The 24,141-nt window shown below is 42.6% G+C and overlaps 1 protein-coding gene across 2 annotated transcripts in view; it reads left to right on the top strand.

Moving 5' to 3' along the window:
- The window catches only part of FTO (FTO alpha-ketoglutarate dependent dioxygenase), a 339,023-nt gene that overhangs the window by 165,448 nt on the left and 149,434 nt on the right, over nt 1-24,141 (top strand). For both annotated transcript variants that reach the window (XM_019732370.3, XM_074314872.2), the window contains one exon: nt 18,985-19,109. In XM_019732370.3, coding sequence (XP_019587929.3) covers nt 18,985-19,109 — 125 coding nt within the window. The remainder of the gene's footprint in view (nt 1-18,984; nt 19,110-24,141) is intronic.

Here is a 24,141-nt window from a genome sequence, read left to right as displayed (position 1 = left end):
CTTTCCAGTGAACTGTACTTCAAGGGGCCCTTTTAAACCGCTTCTGTTCTATGTGACTTACAATTATTGGAGCGCTCGGCTTGGCGGTGGGTTGTCCTTGATGGATGGGGAGAGGTGGTGATTTGTTTCTTTCCTTCCCCATCTCTTTTGCTTCTCCTCATTTCAGCTTAAGAAATGAATTGTTTGGTCTTTTATAATGTAGAGATTAGTGCAGCCATTTTTAAGTCACTTCTTGTGATCTCTCATAAGAGCTGACTCTTTGCAAAAGAAACACTTCTGTCTTGTCAGAATGACAGTGATTAACCCCCAGTTTGGATCATCTCCAGCAGCTTTGTTCCCTGAAAAATGAACTTGATTTGATGAATAAAAGTTTGGTGTATTCGATGAGTCAGAGGGCAGGAAAATGTCCTTGTCTCTGATGGGGCTCTTATAGTCAAGACACATTGAACATCAGGGGTAAAATAAACCTTAATCTCCAAAGGAAAAACCCTGGAGCATGAAACTGTTCCCACTAGAAACGCCGTAAATCTTGCAAACCATGTAGGTTTTTCTGTTTGGGGCAACATCAAAGCCCAGTGACTTTGGAGATTAAAGTGTGTTTGACAAGCAAAACTTTCCCTGTGCCCCACTCTTTACGAGATTTGGCCTGTCTTTTGCCTTTGTTTCACCTCAGTATGACTTCCTTTCTTCCCAAGAAGTGGGAAGTCTCACCTCCTCAAATCTGCAGCAGGCTGCGATGGTTTCTTCTTCTAAAGCCGGTTGCAGGCCAGGTGGTGGCGGTCCTTCATCCTTCCAGCATTGTCCCACCCCCGCGGTGGACAACACCTTCTCACGGGCCTTCCCAGGGACCCTCTTATTTGTGGCAGAGTTTCAGAGCCTTTTGCTGACTGAAAGAAGATCAAACAACAGGAAGACAGTGGTTTCCCTCAGCTCGGACAAAGGAGTTAGTCTTTTGCCTTAGAATTTCTGTTTCTTTTAAAACCATCTTCTCTGCTGTCCCAGAAGAAATGCTTGGTTCTTTTTGTTTGTTTGTGTGTTTGTTGGTTTTACCTGTTTCTAACTGTGTTTTAGGGAGGCCTAAGTGCTTTCTCTACAGATTGGAAATAAGCAACTGCAATTCTGTTCCAATAGCGAAAAATGCTTTTCAGATAAATTATTGTTCAACAGAGTACAAACTTTTCTTCAGTAACATCTTTTTTTGGAAGTGCGATAAGATTTTGCTTTCAAGTGAAACTCAGCTATTCTAAAGGAATTGTGTTCTCTACAGTCGAACATTCCTGCCTCCTGCCAAGTCCCTCTAAGATCTGGCTGCTTCTCAGGGTGGTCAGATAGCAAGGGGACAGACCGGGGAGGCCAACGGCTTGAAGGGTAAACCCCACCGCGGAAAATCTCATTACTGGAAAAGCTCTCTGCATCCAAGGACAGGTATTCCCAAGTGGAAGGCTGGCGATGGTGAACGGTTAAGGGACTCAACGGAAATATCTTAAATTGTCTGCGTTAAACATGCAGCATCCTCAGAGGTCAGACAGACCTGAAACTTGAACAGCTGTACAACAAGCATCTGAGATTGTTTTTAATTGTGTCCCCTTTTTCTAACAGCAGTAATTCTTGTTTATATTGTCAAGAACCTTTCCACCCAGCACAAGCACACCATACTCGAAGGTCAAATGCTTAACCCTTCTGCATGGTTACAATGAAAATGGACCCTTTTGTTTTCATTAATGTATAGCCCTGCCGTCTATACTGGGAGAATGGGGGCCTCAAGCGTTCACCAGGCTGAAGTCACTTATTGTCCGAGTGCCACAAAGAGAGCATATTTTTGTTTCCATACAACAGTTGCTGAGCCTTCGTCTGTGCACCCAACCACAAGACAGTATGCCCATTTATCAATGGGCAGAAGTTTGGGGTACCATTTTGTTCCTTTGACCTGTGTTACTTTTTACTGACCCGACCAAATTGCTTAAAAATTTTCCCTTTCTGCTGTCACTGCTTAAAGCTGCTTAATGTCTCCGAAGGGATTCCACACCCCCCTCTTCTTTTTAACACTTTACATTCCTGTTTATCACAGCACCTGTTACTGTAGTGAACCATGAAATCACAAATGTTATGCGGCTCTTAGTGAGCGATGAGACTTTATTAAATATAAACAGAGCATCTCCTGACTCTGGGATGGCGTGTAAAGGTAAGCAGGCAGATGCCATGTGTTCACAGACCCACACGCGTTTTTTTTGATGCGGGCCAATCAGGAAAGTATGTTGGTGTATTATTTGTTTGTGCGTCAGGAAAGAAGTATTTCTTGTCCTGTTCCTTAAGAGTTAACCAAAACTAAAGGGGCCAGTTCAGCAAACATTAAATATGAGGCTCAAACATGAAGGCTTCTTTGTTCCTGAAACAAAAATGCCACAGCAGGTGGTAGACTTGAACACAGGAGGAAGGAGGAGGTTCAGTGGTTGCCCATTTTTCTAATCCTTTCAAAATACCCATTGTCTAAACCCCGAAGTGAAAGTGTCCCTGGTCAGTCTCATGGAGACCGTTTGGGCATGAAAGGACTCTGCCCATCACTGGTTTCCTCCAACGGTCCTGTCTTTGGGTGTGGAATGTATAACCACAAAACAAGGCAAGACAGGCATTTATCTGTATCAGATGAGCCACCGACATCTGCTTATCAAAGCATAAAAGTGTTCCGAGTGTGGCAGGTTAGAGTTAAGTAGGAATTCATGCCAACAGCAGTCGTATTTTGCAGGGTTTCGATTCTCTGACGACAGAAATGGTGTTTTTGTTGTCTGGGGGACTCTCAGAGCAACGTTGTGGTGACCACATTACCTTTTCAAAGCTAAGGTTCAATTCCACAGTGTGTACCTGTTTGTATCAAGGTGTTTCATTGGGGGTATAGGGTTTGAAAGGGATTCAGGCTTGAAGTGGCACTCTTTCCCTAAAGATGGAGGAAATGTAGTTTATTACTCTAGCACTCAGACCCCCTAATGGGAGGTGTTAAAGGATGCGTGAAAGAACAGGCGGATCCTACCTTCCGAGGAAGGTACCAAATAGCCCTTTCCTGCCTCTGTGTACTTGTTGAGCTGTCCTAATTGTTTCTTTTATTCTAAATCACAGTTGGAATGATTTATGAAAATGAGTGCAGTAGTGATAGTTTTCTTTTATAAATTCATGAGAAGTCTGGAGTTGAAAATCTTGTTTCCACAAACTTCAGACACTGCTCATAAGTTCAGACGGTGCTACTGCTGGTACATAAGTACGTGTTCCTTCAGTTGCGTCCGTACACGAATTGCTCACGTGATCACCGGGCATGCTGCTAACCTTTTGGAAACACGCTACATGGCTGCTGCTAAAGCCACACTTTAGGTCTAATGACAACTGCTTTCAGTGGCACTAAACACACGTATAAAGAGAACCTTGTCTGCCAAACCCGTGGACTTGTATAACCTTCGGATAACACTAGCATTCAGAAGTTAGTGTTTCCAGCTGACATTTAGGTTCCTTTCCTATGCGGCACTCCTACATGTCTGAAAGGGTGAAAAAAATCCTAGGTGATAATATCATTTTCAACCTTGATTTGGGACCTTATAGCTGGGAAGGAGCTGAGATGCCTGGAACCGATGTCGATGGAAAGATAGTTTGGGAGACAAAAGGATCAGCGACCATCTGGTGGTTGTCTTGTGTATTCAAAAAACGATGTTGTCCCTGTGACCTCTAGTCTTGTGTCTTTGTGTCCAAGTGGGTCTCGAGACTCCCAGGGAGTGAGCCACTGTTCCTTCTACAAGTACAGACTAGCTGCAGACCCTCGTCTGTTACTGAAATCATTGTCAGGAACTTAGCGTCGTTTATTCCAGTTCTGCTAACCGCCCTTCCTCTGTCACCCATGGGCAAGGAGATCCTGGGCCAGTTATTAAACACTTGTAAAATGAGTTCGCGGGTGATACCACCGACCTTGTCGGGTGGTTGGGAGGCTGAAATGAGATGCTGTATCCGTGTCTCAAAGAAAGTGCTCCAATGTGTTATCAGTCATACATCGTTAAGTGGGTAAGAAAGTGAACTGCGAGCAGACTGCCCAGGTTTGAATCCTGGCCTTCTACTTACCAGTTGTGGGATCTGAGGTGTTACTTATCTATAAATTGGGATAATAGTAAAACCGATTTCATTGAATTGTTATGAAGATTTAATGAGGAATACACGAAACGTGATTAGGACTGGGCTTGGCATAGAATACATATTCAGTAAGTGGGAGGTTTTGTTATTTTCTGTCATTGTTAATACCTTTCTAATTTTATAGCCACTGTAAAGAGTTTTTCTTTTCAGTTTTTCTTTTCAGTTCAGTTTTCTAACAGTTACTGTTAACGCACTAGTAATATGTACTGACATTACAGATTGAATAGTCACTTAAATAGGTCCTGAATTCCTGTTTGGCAACTATATCCCCAAATGAGAGGTGTGTGTGTGCGCGCGCACGTCCGTGTGTCTCTGAGTAGATATGTGCCAGTAACAACTATGCTGACATTGAAAACTAGACAGCAGTGTTCATGGAGAGTGGCCTGGCAGGGACTGCGTTTGTCCCAGGTAGATGTTACCTGAGGACAAGGGCAGCTACTCTGTCCATGCGACCTTCCCTGAATTATCTATTCCTACCAGATTGTGCCTTCATTTAGACTTTCAATAGTCACGTTGTCAATACCATAAGTCATTTCATTATAGTGAGACATAGCTCTGACCTCGAGAATCTTAAGAAAAATAAGAATTTTTTTAAAGAGTGAGCAGATGTACGTAGTGAAATGTATCAGTTATGTCTTTGTTCTTCCGGGTCGACATTTTAATTTTCATTGTCTCAAAATGAAAAGGATCAGTGTACTCAATAGATCGGTGTTAAATGATCATATTAAGGTTATATAAGCAATGAACAGGACCTTCGAGTAGAGTATCTTTTTTATGAATGATTTTTGTAAACCAAAATCAATTCGATGAGCTTTGTTGAATTCAGCAGTCATTCTCCATAGCCCCCTGGGTCACCCTTCACTCTGTGCATATATTTTATTTTCCTGCCTAGATCATAGCCTCCCAGTGGCCAGGCACTGTCACCTTATGGACGTCCCCCACACAGCAGAGACTCAGATCAATTGATTTATTACATGAGACTTTGCCTCTAGCCCAGGCTGTTCCGTGTGTTCAGTTTGAACGTGCTGGACTGGACTCCTGTACTCCTTTCGCTGCTGAATGGACTTGAGCGGAGCCTTGGATTCCTTCTCTATTATGATGTGGTCAGTAAGCCCTGCTTTCCCTAACTCACATAGTTTATATGAGGATTAAATAAGACATTGTTCCCGAAAGCACTTTGTAAAGTGTACATCAGGTTACACATGTGGCAGCTTCGGTCACCGGTGTCTGATGCCTCGGTTAGGTTTGGCCCTGTTCATTCACAGAGTAAATTTGGCAAAATCTCTTAACCTTTCTACATCTCCAGTTTTTCATCTGCAAAATGAAGATGATAATTCCTTTGTCCTGGAGACATATTTTTAGGAGTCAGTGATACAGTGCATGTGAGTAGCACATGGTCTGTAGTAAGCGCTCAGTAATGTTAGCTGCTATATCATCATCACCACCGTCACCGTCACCTCACCATCACCTCACTGTCACCATCACCATCACCTCCCCATCACCCACCATCACTGTCACCATCACCGTCACCATCCAGAAAGCATCCAGCTTAAAGGTCTTGGCTTGTCTGGTATAGATGCTTAGCACTGAACAGGGGCTTAGGTGGTATGAAAACCATCAATTTTGGTAGCTTTACTGTGGCTCTAAGTGACCAGTATTGTAACGTGGCTCACGCTGATTGGCCGCTTCTCATGTGCCAGGTGTCATTCCATTCTAAGGCCCCTTTGTGTAAAAAATTGAATCCTGTCCACCCTCTGCAGTAGGTGGTGCAAATATCATCACTTGGTAGGTGAGGAAACTGTGGTACCGAGAGGGGAAGTAACTTGACTGTGGCTGACTCAACACTAAGGTGGTCAGATTCCAGAGCCTGTGTGCGTCCTCCCCCTGCTAAACCCCACATGGACAAGAGCCACCTCCTGACTCACCATCCATCCTCTTCTCTTCACAGCAGCCATGACTTGAGAATCGTCCTGCATCCACTTTGCTTAAATTTGTGTTCTGTGCAGTCTAGACCCCTGTCAGACACAGTGACATTTAAAGTGCAGAATGGTATGTTGGTGCATATATAACTTTCCCGAATCTTTCAGTCCTACATATACACTTCTCTCATACTTTGTACCCAAGTCTGCTGAGTGTCCCCCAAGCATTCCCAGCTCCTCATGTCTAAAACTGAACTCTTCCCTTGTGGCTTTGGGGAGTTACTCTCTCTGTGCCTCAGTTTCCTCATCTTTACAATAGAGGTGCCTCATATACGGTTATTGCTGGGTTCAGTGAGATAAGGTTGGTAAAATGCTGGTTGCAATACCTGGTGCATAGTAGGCATTAACCAAACGTCCCTCTTGCTGTTACTGCCTCCTGGGGGAGCACTTCTCTGGGCATGGCATCAGTAGAAGGGTCTTGGCAGGCATTCTGGCGTCACCCTCCCAAGCAGTTAAAATGTCCACTAGGCCTGTGGTTTGGATGTTACTGAAAGAGGGGCTGGGCAGGAGGGGGGTTGGGGAGCAGATATATACAAAGGAGAGAATTACAACAAAGAGCCTTTTCTGCTTCAGTTGTCGTGTAGAAAACATATGTTCAGCGATGCAGGCAGCAGTTGGGTTAAAGACACACTGTAGGGCTGCAGACAAAAGGCCTGTACTCTTCCTGCATTCACAGCGTTTCCAAACATATTCACTTGTCTCACTTGTTAGGGACTGAGCTGTCAGCTGGCTCCTCTTGCAAGTGTGATTTCTTTTTCCCCCGTTCCCTTTCAAAGGCCTCCCCGCCCTCCCTTCTCCCCCAGTGTCTTACAGTTCATATAATCCGGTGTGCATGACAGGCCACTTCAACCTTTGTGTTCCTGATGTGGGGGGGAGGAGAGAGCTGATCTGATGACGCTCCTGGGTCACTTCTCACTTGCCCAGGGATCAGAAGGTGCTGAGCCACGTTTTAGGCCAAACAGCATCAGTGGCTTAGATAGTCAGTGCTTCACGTAGCTAGCCATTCTTCCCCTTCAATTAACAGGCCAGCAAATACACTAGTGCAGGGAGCGTCTTAGGGGCAGCGGCTGGGACCTGAGGGTGTGTGCACATCGTGGGGTTGGGACAGTTCTTGCTTTTATTTGTGGGGTGAATCGTTTTTGATGAAAAGACAGAGATAAGGCCAGGTACTGCTGAAGCATTGGAGAGAAGTTGGCTGACATTCTAGTATTCACTCTGTGAAATGGGCACGTATGTCCACACTCAGTTCTAAGTCCGGGTAGTATTGGTCTGTACCATGTGTGTACTTTCAACTTTTTTATTTTCTTTATTGAAGGTTTTGCAGCCATGGTAGGTTTCTTTCCATGGATGAGACTTTAGAAAGATACTTTCGTGTGTATCACTTTTTAGTTATGTAATGTACATAATATAAAAGTATATGTATATTACTTTTATGTCTAATCTCTTAGAGCTTCCATTGCGGTGAACAGTCAGCTAGAGATGTGAACAATTCTCATGCCAGTGCTTCTGTCACGATGTGTATTATTCATGGGCATTTCACCTTCCCACTCTCCGTCTTCCCATGTACAAAATGGGAATTCCATCAGAGTCACCCCTGATAGTGCAGATTGTAATAGAACAAAATATGTATCTATAAGGTAACGGTCGGTGAAAACGCTCCCTCATCTTGGTAGAAATCTTGTGTTGTGTCTATTATTGAGTCAGTTTCAAAGCTTTTGTTTCTTTTTTCTTCTAAAACTCTTGCTCATGCTCTCCGTTTCATGATATAGTTCATTAGTTGAGTTGCTCATCCTGAAAAGCACTAGCATATTCCGAGGAAGGAGTGGGAGCAGGGAGGCAGGGGCTTTCCCATTGGCTGAGAGCTCTAAATGGGCAGTTAGCTCATTTCAGCAGCAGAGGCAATTACCATCCTGCTAATGACTAGGCAGTGAAGTGGAATTTCCCATATACAGTGTCTTCTGGTGTGAGGATAATTTCAACACCTGAAAATCCTCAGACAGAAAAACATTGTGTAAATATTTTCTAGTGGAAAGTGCCAGCAAAGTCATCCCACCAACATGTCAGACCTGACAAGGGAAACTACTGATGGTATTACAATTTTTAGTGCTGTCATTTGAAAATCCTTGAAAGAAAAACATTGTGGAAATGTGTATATGTTCCCCTCAGACTGAAAATAAGTCTGCAAAGATTTTCGTAATGGATAAAGCGAGTCGACTGCAAGTTGGGATAGAGTTGCCCCTGAGGTGGCACCTTCCTCTCTTGCCCGGAGTGGAGTGTCACCCAGAGCCAACAGTAGAACCACTGGAAAATAAATCGATGTTATTTCCCACGTCGAATGGATGCATTTCACAGAGCGAGGGGAAAGGGAACTGAGGGTCATAAGAGTGTGTTTGCGAGGCTTTCCCCCCTAGTGTATAGATTTTGTTTATTTCTTGTTTTTAAAGAAACCTGATGCTTCAGGAGTTAGAATGAGTCCTGGACTTTCTTGGTAAGAATAATTATGCTGTTTCTTTCACCTCTCTGTGAATCAGCTTTATTATATGGACTGCGTGTAATAGTGACCAAGAGGAGACTCCTCCAAAACAAATACATCTATTAGGCTACTTGGAAAACAGAAGGGAAAAAAGAACAATGATTTTGTAAACTCCACAAAGGTCAAAAAAAGGCTTTCAGTAAGTATGCAGAGACTAGAAATCAAATCCCATTTCCTATCATAAGAAGCCCGTTGTTTTAGCCTCGGTAGTTAATGTACTGTATGTGAAAGATTTAAGACTAGTTGGAAAGCTTTGCTTCTGTTTTATTAGGCTGCTATTGAAAAGCCAGCAGCATAACTTGGACTAGGTGCTTTGAGATTTCTTAATGGGCTGTCAGGGGCAAGACACCAGGGCTGTGCTATACTAGCTCTTTCCTGTACATTAAAACAACAGGGGCCAAGCGATCGCACACAGAAGTATGAATTACTTGATGCTTTCTCTGTTCCATATGGCCAGCCATGTCTTTGGCAATTAATCATGTACAAAATCAGTCGAGTGCTTTCTGAAGCATTGAAGTCAACATTTAGTTGTACCTGTGCCAGTGGGGGCAGGGGGGGCAGGGGGGTTGCAAGCGGGAAATAGCTGGATGAGGGGCTGCTGGCGCCAAGGCCCAAGCAGCTGGCTTCTATAAACACCACTTTTTCCCTCTTCACCTTTTTTTCTCTCTTTCTCTCTCTCTCTCTCTCTCTCTCTCTCTCTCTTTTCTTCCTCCCTTCTTCCTTTCCTTTCCTTTCCTTTCCTTTCCTTCCCTTCCCTTCCCTTCCCTTCCCTTCCCTTCCCTTCCCTTCCCCCTTCACTTCCTCCTCCCCTGTCTCTCCTTCCCTCCCTCCCTCCCTCCCTCCTTTTCTTCCTCCTTTCCTCGGTCTATTTCCTGCCTGGTACCCCAGGTTAGGCACCCCAGCTTAAGCACAGGGAGCAGGCCATCTCTCCCTCCCCAGCCTGGTCGTTCCAGCAGTCACCCAGGGGGCTGTGCTGCGAGTTCACACAATCCCAGGCAGGTTGCTTTGGCTCCGTAGCTTTTAGTGAAACATGAGGAATGGCGATTTCTGTCCTGGTAGAAGGTGCTGTGCAAGTGCTTTGGGAAAAAAAATTATTCAAATTCATGGCTGTGGTATTTTAGGATAAAAAAGAGTCAGTGTCCACACCTTCTGTGATGTCTCCCCCCAGTCTTTTACCCCTAATACTGCTGCTGATAATAATAGTAATAACAATTTGTAGCATTTATTGAGCATATTGTACGTGCCAAGCATCATGCAAAGCGCTTTACGTGGATTAGCTCATGCACCCATCACACGGGCTGTAGATTCTGGCACCTCTACCCCTGTGCAGATGAGGAAACTGATCAAAGAAGCGTTTTCCCTGAATTCTTTCTCCAGACATTCTCGATTATTCTCAGCTCCCGTAGCTCAATAGTGCCCGATGGAAAAATGCAGAGATATGTCATTTGGTAAAAGTCGCTGAGATGTTCATTGAAATAAAGTGGGTCTTTAGGTCACAATAAAAGGCTGCTTTGTTGGCAGTCTCTTGGAGACGACTGCCTTTGTGCCTTCCTTTCATGACAGTCTAGCTTATCTCGTGCTTTCCCGGGTAAGGAGACTGGGAAGGGTGGGGTAGGGGAGGGAAAGGATGAAGACAGCAGCCTTAGTGGTCCAGTAGACGTGGCACCCAGTGGTGACTTGCTGTTATCTCTTAGCGGAGGTCATCCAGGATGTGTCTTCTCAAATTCAGGAAACAGGGGAAAGAAAGTTTTAACATTGTGTAAACATTAGCACCCCCAAAACCTCCTGCTCCCGGAGAGGGAGATAAAGTAGGCAAAAAGGCTGAGAGGAATGTTTATTTGTTCTGCTGGGCTGTGGATCCAAGCATGCTGGAAATCTTTGCTGGTGCCCAGTCCCGCTTAGAAAATGTGAAGGCATCACTCAGCATTGAGCTCCAGAGGCCTCACAAAAGAGCCATCTTAAACTGACAATCAGTAAATGAAGGGAGACCTGAGATCGACCTTTCTTTGATGGGACTAAGGCTATCTCAGTGGGTTCTGTGCCTTTCTTCTTCTTCTTCTTCTTAAAAAAAAAAAAAAAAAACGGAAAGAAAGGGGGGGAAAAAGTGCTTCTGGACTTTTGAAGAGGGGAGCCCTGGTTGGGTTTTTGACAGCCCGTGGCAATGTTGATGTGAGGAAATAGCTTTCCCAGCTGATAACATCTTAAACCAAGTTTCTTCACAAGTTGAACCTTTAGCCCTCATTATCAGTCCTCGCATATCTTTGTAATTTGTGTGCGCTTGGGGGAAATGTAACACCGTCATGAGGCAGATGCATATATAAAATGATCGGCATTTCACCCATAATGACAGCAGTCGTTTTTTGGTGGTGATGGTGAGGGTGTGGAGATGGGAAGGAGGGGAGGCCATGAAATGCTGGCATCCTGGGGTTATGTGCCTTTTGAAATTGGACAACCAGCAGCTGATTATTGTGTTTTTTTTTAGAAAAATGAACTAAGCAGAGGGGTTGCCAGCCATATTTGTGGAATGCCTCCTGTTTTCATCCATTTTCTTAGAGTTCACTGATTTGTAAAAAGGAGGGCTTAAATCTGAGTTTGTAGTTAAAGGCCTATCAGAAGCTGTTACCCCATATCAGAAAGGAACACAAGAAGTAAAGATGTACATAGAATTATTAGTAAGGAATAAATGCTATACTCTCGTTTCAAAATCTGAGTGTCTCAAAACCTTACGTGGTACAAATTCTGCATATTGCCATGTGTGTCCTTACGTGCTTTCGTAGGATACCCTACAGTTAAGACATACAGAGAGTTACTGAGTGTAAAAATATATACAACAAGAATTAGGTGAATTGCTCAGTTTTAAATGAATAAATTCAGAATTTTCCAAGAAAAATGTGAAAGTTAAACTTAAAAATCCAAGGCTTCCTAGAGCCTTAGAGTTTGGATTTTTCTTTTCTCATTCTCAATCTGTGGTCACTCCCCCACACACCCTTCTGGTTGTGATTATTTTACTTTGGTTTTAGATGTCAAGTTTTGAGCCAGGAGAAACTTAAAAACAATAGGGAATTCTTGGAGGTCCTTAGAAGGCTGTGGGTTGCCATCGCCCATCCAGTGTAGTGTTCTCTACTGAAATGGAGAGAGAGGGAGAGAGAGGGAAAGAGAGAGAGGGAAAGATAGAGAGACTTCTTTCTTTGGCTTATTAGGAGGGTCTACATAGATTAAGTGTGATCCTACTGTAGTAAAAGCACATATTTTTAGACATCCATCCAAATGAGTATTGCTCTTCTAAGTAGTCATCGGGGGGATTGCATATATTTTCCTTGATGCTATTGCTTAAAAATAGTTTTTACAACTTTTTTCCTAGAATCACCCTTAGGAATCGTTGCCTCAAAACCAACGCTTGTTTCACATACTGTTAGGGATCTTGACTAGTACACTCTGGCTCGATGGCTCATCTTCCTCCCCAGCCATGCTCTGGCATGTCACTTGGCGTCATTTATTCAACAAGCATCTATCAGGATCTACCTTGGTGACGTGGTGCCATATGAGGCACCTTGGAGGATAGTAAGAAATGCGTACGGGCCCTATCTGTTCTAATAGACCTCACAGTCTGGAGGAGGAAACACCTAAGGAATAAATAAGTGCAGTGGAACATGACATGGTTTGTGAGATGCTCGGAGCTGCCGCATAAGAAGGGATGGTCAGCTCTACTTAATTTGGTGGAAGGATGTGCTTCATGGAAGACTCCACAGAGGAGGTGTTACCTGAGATGTTTCTTGAAGAATTAGTAGTTACTGGTACGTTACACAGCTAGGTACAAATGCATACGTAATATAGAACAGCCATGTATTTTCAGGAACCTGCAGTTAGTTTTATATGGAACAGAAGATGGCAGGAGATAACATTTGAGAAGTAAGCAGGATCTATATTAAGAAGGGTGTTTTTTTTTTGTTTGTTTGTTTTTTTGTCCATGTTAAGGAATTTGGGCTTTTAACAAAATTACTGCATTTTTTTGGATCCTTCCAATGCCAGTAACTGAAGCGTATGTGAGCAAAGCTGCTCCGGTTTAGGTAGAGTTTCAAGACCGCTGCTGCTTGTCTCTTTTGACCCTGAGATACTTCCTGGAAACACAGGTCTTCCTGAAGACAGCTTAAAACCCCTGCTGAAGCTAATGCTACATTTGAATTTGAATGGAATTAACATGTCCAGACTTGCACTTTTAAAAGATTATTCACATAAAGGATGAGAAAAATTCACGTTAAGGATGAGATTGACCCAGAGAGACTAGTTTGGATGAGATTCCATAGTGCAGATGAGAGAAGGGCCTGAGTGAAACCTATGGCAGTGAAGAAGAGGTAAGTTTGCGTCCTGCTGACCAGAGACGAATGGCGGGATTCAATGTTTAGGTATCGAGAGTGCCAGAAGGGGAGGGAGGAGAGAAGGATGAGTCCTAGGTGTCCAGTCCGGGTTGGATGACTGCATTGAGAGCAATGCCATTGGCCACTCTGGGGAACTATGGGAGATGGCGCGGGTTGACGAAGAGGAAAGAGATTGGGGAGCAAAAGTTGTCAGTTCAAATGTGGGCAAGTTGAGGTGGAGACACCATGTTTGAGGTGTGTGTCCAAGGAGAGATGGCCAGTCGTTGGCTGGTGGGGCTACAGCTCAGTGGAGAGTTCTCTTTGAAGGTAGAAATGTAGATGCCGTTAGTCTACAGCAGACCCTGCAAGCCACTGGAGGAGGAAATCACGCACAGAGAGAGAGCAAGAAAGAGGGATGAGGGGAACCAAGGGCATAGCTCGGGGCTGACAGCAGGTGAGGGTCCTAGAATGAGGAGCCCTCACAGGAGTCTAAGGACAGGACAAGTGTGGGGAGGTGGCCTGAGAGAGATGTCTACTCACAGAGAAACATCAAGGAAAACCGGGACTGACTCTAAAAAGAAAACCCACTCTCAAAGAATGCAGATGACCCACTCACTACCTGGCATTTGCCTCTGGCTCTTGGTGGAGGCTCTTTCTGATTGTGGTTGGTCAGTGACTGCCTGATTTCCTTTTGAAGTTTTTCATTTAAAGTAATAGACAGTTTCAGGAATCCTTTTGTTAAAATATCACAACCTAGCCCAAGGGCGATTAGTAAGTTTAAGGTAAAACTAAACAATAATCACCATAGTGGCGCATGTATTGGGTAAATATCCCACAGGAACTCCTGGGAGGGTCTGTTTTCCTCCCCATGTTGCAGTTGTAGAAAAGACTCACACCTAGGAGGTGACAGCTGGGATTCAAACAGCTAGCACTCCTTAGAATATTCTTGGTCTTTGCCTGACTGGCCAGCAGTTCCATAGATTTCTGTGGAAAAAGAATTACTAATGCGATGAAATTCAACCTCCAGTGCGTGATTCCTAAACCTATGGCGTATTTTTCGTATAATTTGAGGGGGAAGAGGGAGAATGTGTTTCTGGTAATAGGAGACTGTTTGTTTAAAAATTGGTACTTGTTTGAAGACAGTTCTGTGTTACCACTGATGGGAAAATGGGCTGTTAACATTTCCTTTGTAAAGTCAACCTTTGAGGAACCAACACTATTATAAGGAGAGAAATTTCACCTTAATGCTTATAAAAAGGATTCTCTTTGACACTGAAATTTCCTTTTGTGCAGTGACTTCTTTTCACTCTAAATTTGATGAAATATTATATTTCAAGGTTTGAATGCTCTAAGTTCACCCATTTTTTTCCCAATACCTTAAAAATATTTCTTTTTGTAACAGAATTTGTTTTGTCATCCAGATATATTTCTGTGTATTTTTACTAACTACTTATTCATTAGATGTATTTATATGTAAACATGTTCTTTACATTTTTTCGTGCCTTAAAAGTGTGATGAAAATGAATTTTAAAAATTAAATTTTATAAAATGTTTGTGCGATCAAGTAGACTTTTTTTGGATATACAGTTTGAGAAGTTTTAACGTATCTGTCTATAACTTATGTAACCACCACCATAATCAGGAAATGGAATAGTTCCGTCATTCCAGAAGTTCCCTCGTGCTGCCTCTTTGTAATAAATGCTCTTCCTGCCTCATCTCTGGCAACCGCTGGTTTGTTCTCCGTCCCTATGATTTGCCTTTCCCAGAATGGCACATAAATGGGATCATTCAGTGTTTAATCTTTTGAGACTGGCCCCTTTCACTCAGCGTAATGCGTTTGCGATCCATCCACGTCGTTGCATTTGTCAGCCACACTCATCCCTTTTTATTGCCGGGCACTATTCCATCATACGTTTGTAGCAGTGTGTTTATCCATTTACCCTTTGGAGGGCGTTTCGGTTGTTTCCAGTTTGGGGCAATTATGAGCGAAGCAGTTATAAACCTTTGCGTACATGTTTTTGTGTGAACCTAAGTTTTTATTTCTTTAGATAAATTCCTAGATGTGGGATTTCTGGGTCAGGTCACATGTTAAGTGTGTGTGTGTGTGTGTGTGTGTGTGTGTGTGTGATTTTATAAGAAACTGCTAAACTGTTTACCAGAATGGCAATATATTGCATTGCCACCAAGAATGCATAAACTTTCAAAAACAGTCGAATGCCACTTTAAATGCTCTTGGGTTGAGGTTGGCAGGTTGTGTATCAGCAGTTCCTTGGAGTTTTGAAGAGTTGCCTCCTGACAAACAGAGCCTCCAGGTCCCCCATATCAGCTTCAAAGAGAACTGCTCCAGTTTTATTGCTATGTTGAGTTCTGTGTGAAAATACCTTTGGGGAGAAAAGAGGTTTATCTGGGAAGTGTTTGGACACCCCTGCAGTGCATGCAGAGTGGGGATGTGGACCACGGGTGTTCCCCAGGGAGACACTGGGTGGCACTCGGGGAACCCTGCGCAGGGTGAGAAAGGGGTTCCCTCTTCAGCCCCTTTTCAGCCCGTGAGATTATGTCAGGGAGGTCTTCCTTTAGGCCGACATGTCTGTAACGTTTCAAACATACCTTAATGCCCTCTTTGACAAGGAGGGAACAGGCTTGTCTCAGAGCCTTCAGCAAGCAGCAAGGCCCACCCAACTGCCAAAAAACCTATAGCTTTGTGTTTCATGTACTGTTTTTATGGTTATTTTCTCATTTAGGACAAGTACCACTGGTGTTCCTTTTTCCTTTTGAAATACATTTATTGTATATTTTTAAAAATGGGTCAATTTATGGAAAAATATTAAATATTATGTATCTTATACACGAATATGGCAAGGATTATAAGAATGTGCTAGAATGACTGAAGTTTGAGAAGCTCTGAACTAGGGGACTTGGTTATTTAAATTGACCTCCAGGCGAATCCTTTTGTGAAGTGAAGGGAGCTCAGTATATAAACAGTACTTTCTTAAAAGGAGACTGTCTTCCATTGCTCTTTGTTTTTGCAATACTTGTTTTTCAAGTTCCTTCTTTATTTAGTGATTTCACAAATGTTTATGAAAAGTCATTAGGCCAGTGAGGATAAAGTGGTGAACTAAACAGACCAGGTCTCCTGCTCTCAAGAAACTCCCTTTCTTACATGCTGCCTCCTTCCCCTGCATTCAGGATCCTTGGAGAATAAGGGCCTCTGGATAAAATTTAAATGATGTGAAAGGCAAAGAAGAAATAACTGACTTTTTAACAAAGCTGTTTATAAATACAGTCAAATTGAGAAATCATTTTATTTTCATCATGTCTTTGGAGCCATCTAGATGTATACTCTGCCTTCCGTTGGAAGCATTTTTGCATCTGGGGAAAAGAATGCACACCTGCAGACACAGTGATAAGCTACATGACTTTCTGAAGCCCCTTCCAACTTCTAGTACATGAGGTAGGGTATCACAGACAAGGAACAATACAACAAGCATCGTTGTGAGGATACCCTTTAGTGCCAGCACCTCTCTGCCGTTAGACATCGTTGACACTTAGACATGACAAAGTGGCAGCTGCCGAGTTCCGTTCAGCCATGGGTGTTTCTTGTTGGGCCCACAGGATATTTAAAAATTTTTTTGGAAAAAATTAGTTTCCACCATTTAAAAACCAGGGATTTTCACATTTTTATCTTTTTTTAAAAAAGTAGATTTCATGTTTATTTTGAAAATTCATGAATCCAGCACCACTGAGCCAGTTTATCTGAATGGCAGAGCTGGCTGTTGCCGAATAATGGCTGCCCTTTTAGGCAGAGCATGTGCTCTCTTCAGATAACTTCTGCTTAACCCATTCAGGTTACCTTCCTGGCCCTAGTGGGTATTTGAATTTGCTTCCCTCCCCATCACCACCACCACTTTAGCCATTTGGAGCTTGGGCTTCGTATAGTAGAATTGCCTAGAAAACCTGAGCATTCCTCCCTGTGCTGGAGGGCTGAAATATTGTTGCCCTGAAGCTCACTGAGGGTCCGCCTGGGTCTATCGCTTGGTATAGTAGATGTAATTCTGGACCTTGGAGGCAAAGATCGCGGTTCTTTTCCTGGTTAGTGCTGTTCCGGTTATCTTGGATCCTTCAAAATGGAGATACTGTTTCTTGTCTTAATCTCTTTGTCTTAATTTCTTTCTATCCTCTCTTAATCTCTTTGTAGGGTTTTTTTATTTGTAAGCAACAGAAACAGATTCTGGTGAAGTTGAACAAAGTGGGACTTGATTGAAAGTATATTGGATCAGTCAAGGTATCAAAAGAAAAGGAAATGATCTGGACTCAGAAAGTTCAGGAAACCAGGAATACTTGGAGGCCCATGGGTGGTAGGAACTAAGGAAATTGATAAATTGCCTCCAGATATTTTCCCATTCTTTGTCATTCTTCTGTGTCTGAAGTCCTGGAAAAGAGAATGAGGTTGGCCTGCCCCACATCCTTGATGGGGGAGAGTGGGACACTTTGGTTGACAGTCCTTCTAAGGCTACATACAATAAAAGACTTCCTCCCTAAGAGGAGATCTGGGAGCTGTTACAGGAAAGGGGGACTGGGTATGGATGGAAGGCAACCAAACAACAAATGGTCACCACACCCCTTCTCAAGGTTGTCATGACGATACTAAATATACACTGTAAAATGCCATAGCAAGGAAGTAGTTATTTCAAGTTACATCCAAACCAAATTATGAACGTGCTCTTAAAGGTAGATAAGGAAGAATGTTGAGTGACTGGAACAGAGAAAGTCACAATTTCATTCCTTTTAGCTTTTGCTTTGGTTATAACATCTCCAAAAAAGCCACACTAATTTTAAATGAAAACCAACGTTTATAAATTCTAAAGGTTTCTACTCCAGTCATGTGAAAATAAATACATATGACGAAAAGTTCTGTGATTAAAACTTGAACGGCATTTGCTCACTCAAATTTCAAGTACCAAGACAACACTTTTTCATTGTTTTCTTACTTGTTTTAATTGTGTTCCATAAATGTGCCTGTTTAAAATACATGCATATAGAAAGAGCATACAGAGGTGAAAAATTGAAAAGACAGTTTCAAATTTGAGTTTTAATGTACTTGTTAGAGTGAGCAGGGCGTGATGTGCTGGGGCTTCGGCTGCTTCTAAAAGCATCTGACGTTTCCCAGTGCTGAGTAGATGCTTGAGTGTTTTTACACTCAATCACCTGTGAGCCTATCAAATAAGGACCTATCAAATATGGTCCTTATATTCATGACCATAAACTAAGCAATCCTTCCCCAAATCCTATGTCTCTGTGCAGAAGAATCACTGTACATATTATTTGAAATATGTAGTGGATTTTCAAAGCTGGGAAGATATTCACTGAGCTATAATACGTTGTGATTTTTGTGCTCTTATTCTTTCTTTCTTTGCAAGGTTTTGATTGACAACAAGCAATGGAAATAAGTGAACAAAAAAAAAAAAAAAAGAATTGCCGGCATGGCTGGAAATAGAAATTAATGATTCAAATAAGAGGGGCAGTACGGAAAAACCTCAGCTGGTCAGCAGGAAATGGAGAGAGCGAAAGTCAGGGACTGCTCTTTTTTAAAAGGCACAACAAACAACTCCCAGGGACGTGGACGTGAAAATCATTTCTAATAATAGCTCATGGTAGGCAATTCCCAGGAAAAAAATCATTGGTGCACTGAGAAAATTAGAGTGAGAACGTACAGGGTCTTGATGTGTTTCTTAAGGCGATGGGGCTTTAGAGTTTACCTTTGTGCCATGTACATTGATTAAAGACAAAATATATGCCGGCCATTTTTGACCATCATTTACTGTATTGATTTGTTAGCAGGGAAACTGTAATAAAAAAGCCATTGATTTACTGTCCTTATTTGCTTATGGGCTTTTTTTAGTATTAATTTTTCACTTTCTCTCTCTCTCTCTCTCTTTTGGATCATTTCTTCCAGACAAATGCTGTGCTTCATGAAGTTCGAAGAGAGGGGGTCCCTGTGGAACAAAGGAATGAAACCTTGACTGCCATCCTTGCCTCCCTCACCACACGCCAGAACCTGAGGAAGGAATGGCGTGCCAGGTTAGTTTTGCTAGGAAATGGGATTTGTTGTCCCTGAAAAGCAAGAGCAGTGTCCGGCCGGCTGGTCTCACCCTTCTTGTTTGAGGGACCGTGAAAAATAACCAAGTTGCAGATGCTTTCAGCCAAAGTTAGCTCCTGCACATGGTACCTCCATTCATTGCAGTGGCATCTGTATGTGTATACGCACTATCCCCAAGTATAACATTTAGCATGAATGCTTACATCTTGAGCATAATGGTTATAAGTACCTGGTGCTGAAGAACCCTTTTAATCAACAGTCTGAAAGACTGTCATTGCGATTTACTGAAGGCAGACGTCTGGGAAACAAACCCTCGTAGTGCTTTTATGTCACTTGATGAGAGGCTCATTGCTTGAAAGTCGTCTACTTATCAACCCCGTTTTCAGAATCGACCAAGTAGGAATCCCTTTGGCTTCAACATGATTTCTTTGCACATGGATTTACCTGTGATTTTGGAAAGCTATGACTAGTAGAAAGTTTGTACAAAAATCATTCAGTTTTGTTTTGTTTTGTTTTTTATGGAATTGAAGCCTGAATACTAAATATCATGTTGTTCTGCTCTTAGCTGAAAAACGATCGATGGGTAGAAGGCTAGAACTAGTTGGCCCACATGTTAGGGTTATCCGTTAGGTGTGTAGTTTGTAAAAATTGTTGAATTATCATCTCTCTCTAAGCAAGAGGGCGAGGAATCAGGAAAGACCAGGCTGTGTTGGGTCTCAGAGTCTTCTTCGATGCATAAAAATTCTGTGTGCCTTGGAGTCCAGAACATTTATCGACAGCCATAATGTTCTCCAAATGAGATCTTTCAACAGAATGTACAATAATTGATAGCTCTACTGGTAACAATGATCATAAAAATAGATTTGTCAGAAGAAGGCTGAAGATGAGCGTTTTCCAAGAAAGGAGACACTAAAGAGTATATGAGCTGTCTGTTCTGATTGGGTATCGGAAAGCTCCTTTTTCAAATATGTGTATTATCTCTAAATTCCGACTTGCATTGAAACAGTAATTTTTAAAATTCCCAGTGGTATTCTCCCTTTCTGTCCTTTTTTGTAGTATGGCCAGAGTAAGTGACAGTTTTAACTATAGCAATTAGATTATTTCCAATTTAAGTTCCAATAATTAATTTTTGAATTTTCTTTGTGTTACAGTTTAAGTATATATTTCAGTAAAGTGTGCATATTTTATTAAATAACGGAATATCAGTGTGGGGACATCTAAGAGGTTTTTCTCTCTCCGTGTTCATATTTTTTTCCCCTATTGATGCTTATTAAATAGGAAAGGGAGAAAGAAAGAAAGAATTCCCCTGTAATCTTTCTCCCGCCGTCCTCATCCCTCCAAAGACAGCACCACTCAGAGACCAAATGTTGAGAATGGATGTCTTCTGTTGAGTGCATTTGGTTTGTTAACAATAATTTCCTAATACACCAAATCATCAGACAACGTGGCCGAAATGGCCTGTTGGAAAGGAGTCTGGTTGCAGCGTTTCTGGCCCGTACTGCTAACAGTTTAATCAGGAGCTGGAGCCAGTGTTGAAGTTGATATAGTCTAGCATCTGACACAGAACTTCGCAAGTCCTTTGTGGGAGGGGAGGAGGAAAGAGCGAGCTTAGCAGCTGACACTGTGCAGGCCTCCTTAAAACTAAACACCTGAAAGAAAATTTCAAGAGGGTGGTGTCTTGAGAGCTCAGAAGGAAAAGTGTCCTCCGAGTATTAAATAACCATAATCCTTCCCCCTCCCACCCCTTCTTCACCCCCATTTGATGTTTCCCATCCCGGCGACCTGTCTAAAAGACTCGTCCATATGATCCGTATAAACAGACTATTACCATACACCTTTCTTTTCCTCATCAAAGCTTCATCTGGCCGTCTGGACTTGGGGCATTGCCTCCTGTAGCCATCAGGCGTGTGGTGGTGAAAGTTATAAAACATCCACTGCGTTGCCGACTGAGCTGCTTGTGTTCTAGAGATTGGCCTATTGTGTACATCGGGATTGCGCGAGGAAAAATGGGCTTTGACAGAACATAATTAGTGCTCGCTGAAGGCCAAGCGATAGGTTACAGTATTTTACTTTCTTCAAAGCTATCAGGGGATCAGTTAGATTAGATAATAGGAATTTTTTTCCTCTGAAAGTTAAATACAGATGACTGTAATTACGTTATATTGCCCGTTCGAGGATGCGTTATGAATAGTACAACTTCAAGAAATGTAGGTCGGCAGAGACTCCACAGCTGGCAATGACTTCAGTTTAAGTCCACTGCAATAAAGGTCCCCATCTCCCCCTCTTCAGCAGGTTCATTTGTGATAATGATATCAGAGAGAATTTTCAGTGAAACTTGTAACTCGGTTGTGAAATATTTGTATCCCTGGGGCCGGGAGCCCAGCCGTTGTGTGGGACTCACTACATTCTCTTAAACCAAAAGCACATGTTCCCTGTAATTTAGCTTTTGGAGGCAAGTGTCAATCCTGCATGACTTGGGGTAACCGAGTTTGTCACAGCGTCACACAGCCCTGCAATTCCAGAGGCACATCTGAGGGCTACGGGTTTCCTTCCCCAAGCTCAGTAATCCCATAAACAACCCTTTCCAAATAGGCTTATTAGGGCTGTCTGTTCACTTCCCCGGAGTTGAATGATCCAAAAGACGTCGGGAGAAGCTGTGTGAATGCAGGGTAAGTGTTAACAGAAGCGATACAGAATTTCTGAAGATTTGGCTTTGTTTATACAGTCCACTCTGCCTGATGGACAGCTTGTTATAGCTTTTAAAGAACTGGCCAAGCCCTCTGATCTGACCCCTTCTTGACCTCTGCAGCCCAAAGGTCAGTCTGCAGCTAATCAACTCTGAGGTTCTTAGGGTCTACTGTAGGAAAAGGCAGCAAAAGAGCAGCTGCAAGGACTGGGGATCCCAGGATAGGCTGCTTTAAGGTCACTCTCTGATAATGAAAATGATTACCAAATTATATGGAAGTTTAACCGCAATAGTGAGTGAGAGGAGGGTGGAGCCCAGCGTATTAGGTTTGATAAATGAACTGTGAAGACGCCCATCTGGCTCTCAACATCTTTCCTCCCCTCTCTCCCCACCGAGGGGAAACATTTTAAAATAACAGCAGTACATATAGACTCAATGACCCATGCAAGGAGCTGGACTGGATTAAGATTTAATGGTGACAGTGGAAGAAATTATCATTTGAAAAGTGCCCTAAAGAAAAGGTACAGTTCAGTGTCCGAGCCCGAGTTGTTTTTCTACATATAGGAAAAATCCGTGCCTTTGTTTATCTTACACAAATCCCTAGCGTCTTTCCTAGCTTGCTGACAATTTTGAGGGCGTGTTTATTATGGAATAATTATTTGTAGTCAGCTTAAGGAAAGGAATGGTCTTCCTTCGCCACTAACACATCAGAATGAGAGTCAGATATGTTATTTCTGCCTGCTTGCTCCGTTTAGAGAATGTAGGTCAATCAAGTGTTAGAGAAAATGCTTTACAAAAAAAGCTGTGATCTATTCCAACATCTAGTCACTGAACATTGTGTGTTTTTTTGATACTGAATATATGTGTGACTCTTATGCACTGTTTAATTCTTACAACTTGGCGGTTTTTCTGTAAAAATAGGAAGAAAGCACGTAATAGTAATTGAGGAGAAATGTTTGTTCCTTTCTTTATTCCGTTTTCAAAGAACCCTCATAGTGATGCTGACCAGTGCCAGCAAAAGGTAGGTCGCAAGCTTTATGTTCATTTACTGCTAATTGATCAGAGCAATCTAGCTAAGCTCTCAGGAGCCTCCTGTGAACATAGAGGGTCTTGGTGTCTGACCAGTGATACTGGATTCACAAAGCTCTGTCCTGTTCTTCAGAGACGGTTGGCCCATCCCATGATTCTACTTTCGGAAGCCAGAATGATTTAATTTCATAAGCATTTCGTACACTGTTGTATATACCACCATACACAGAAGGCTGCATGAGAGACGGTGCCTGCGTGGGTGTGCCCAGCAGCCCGTTTAAGAATGTGTCTGGGGCGAGGATTTAGCAAGTTCTTAGAAAGAGGCTGTGGAAGGCAGTGAGAAGGAAAGTGGGGGCACCATCGTCACCCCAGTGGAGTGGCACGTTGCTCTGACCTACTCAGGAAAGTATTTAATTGTAGATTTCTTTGCAGACTAGAATTGCTGAAAACTTTTTGAAAACCTTTTATCGTGAAGTATAATTGCCTACGTGATAAATACAAGCCTCGCCCAGACAATGATTATATTTAAAATAGATGTAAATATGATCCAGAGTTAGCATATTTTCCATCTTTGGTTTTGACCTGACCATGTATGTCCAGGGGGATTTACCAGTGAGCAGAAAGCTAGGTGGTAGACAGTGCAGGGAGACGAGGCACGCTTAGAATTAACTGTGCTTTTTAACTTTAAACAATGCCTTTAAATTTAAGCCAAGTAAGGTAAGAATACAAAAAATAAGACAAGACCACACCACCGGGGTTTTTTACAAATTGAGATATAGTTCACATAATATAAAATTTCACGTAACATGAACTTAATCTTTTCAAAGTATACAGTGAAGGACTCTTTTAGTATGTTCACAGGATTGTGCATCCATCACTACTATGCAATTTCAGAGCCATTCCATTACCTCAGAATGAAACCCTGGACCTGTTAACAGCCACTCACAATTCCCCCTTCTCCCCACATCTCTAGGCCACCACTTGTCTGCTTTCTGTCGCTATAGATTTGCCCATTCTGCACATTTCATGTACATGGAATCATATAATGTGTGGCCTTTTTACACCTGGTGTCTTTCATTGAGTGCAGTGTTTTCCAAGTTCATCCATGTTGTAGCTTGTAAGTACTTCATTCCTTTTTATTTGCCAAGTAGTATTCCATTGCATGGACACACCACATTTTGTTTATTCATTCATCAGTTGATGGACATTTGAGTTGTTTCCACTTTGGGGCGATGATGAGTAACACTGCTATGAATATTCATGGACAGGTTTTTGGGTTTTCAGTTCCTTCCAATGTA

Source organism: Rhinolophus sinicus, chromosome 8 (genome assembly GCF_057876585.1).
Source record: "Rhinolophus sinicus isolate RSI-liver-muscle chromosome 8, RSI-T2T, whole genome shotgun sequence".
NCBI classification, from domain to species: Eukaryota; Metazoa; Chordata; class Mammalia; order Chiroptera; family Rhinolophidae; genus Rhinolophus; species Rhinolophus sinicus.
This window is presented reverse-complemented; position numbering and strand designations above follow the sequence as displayed.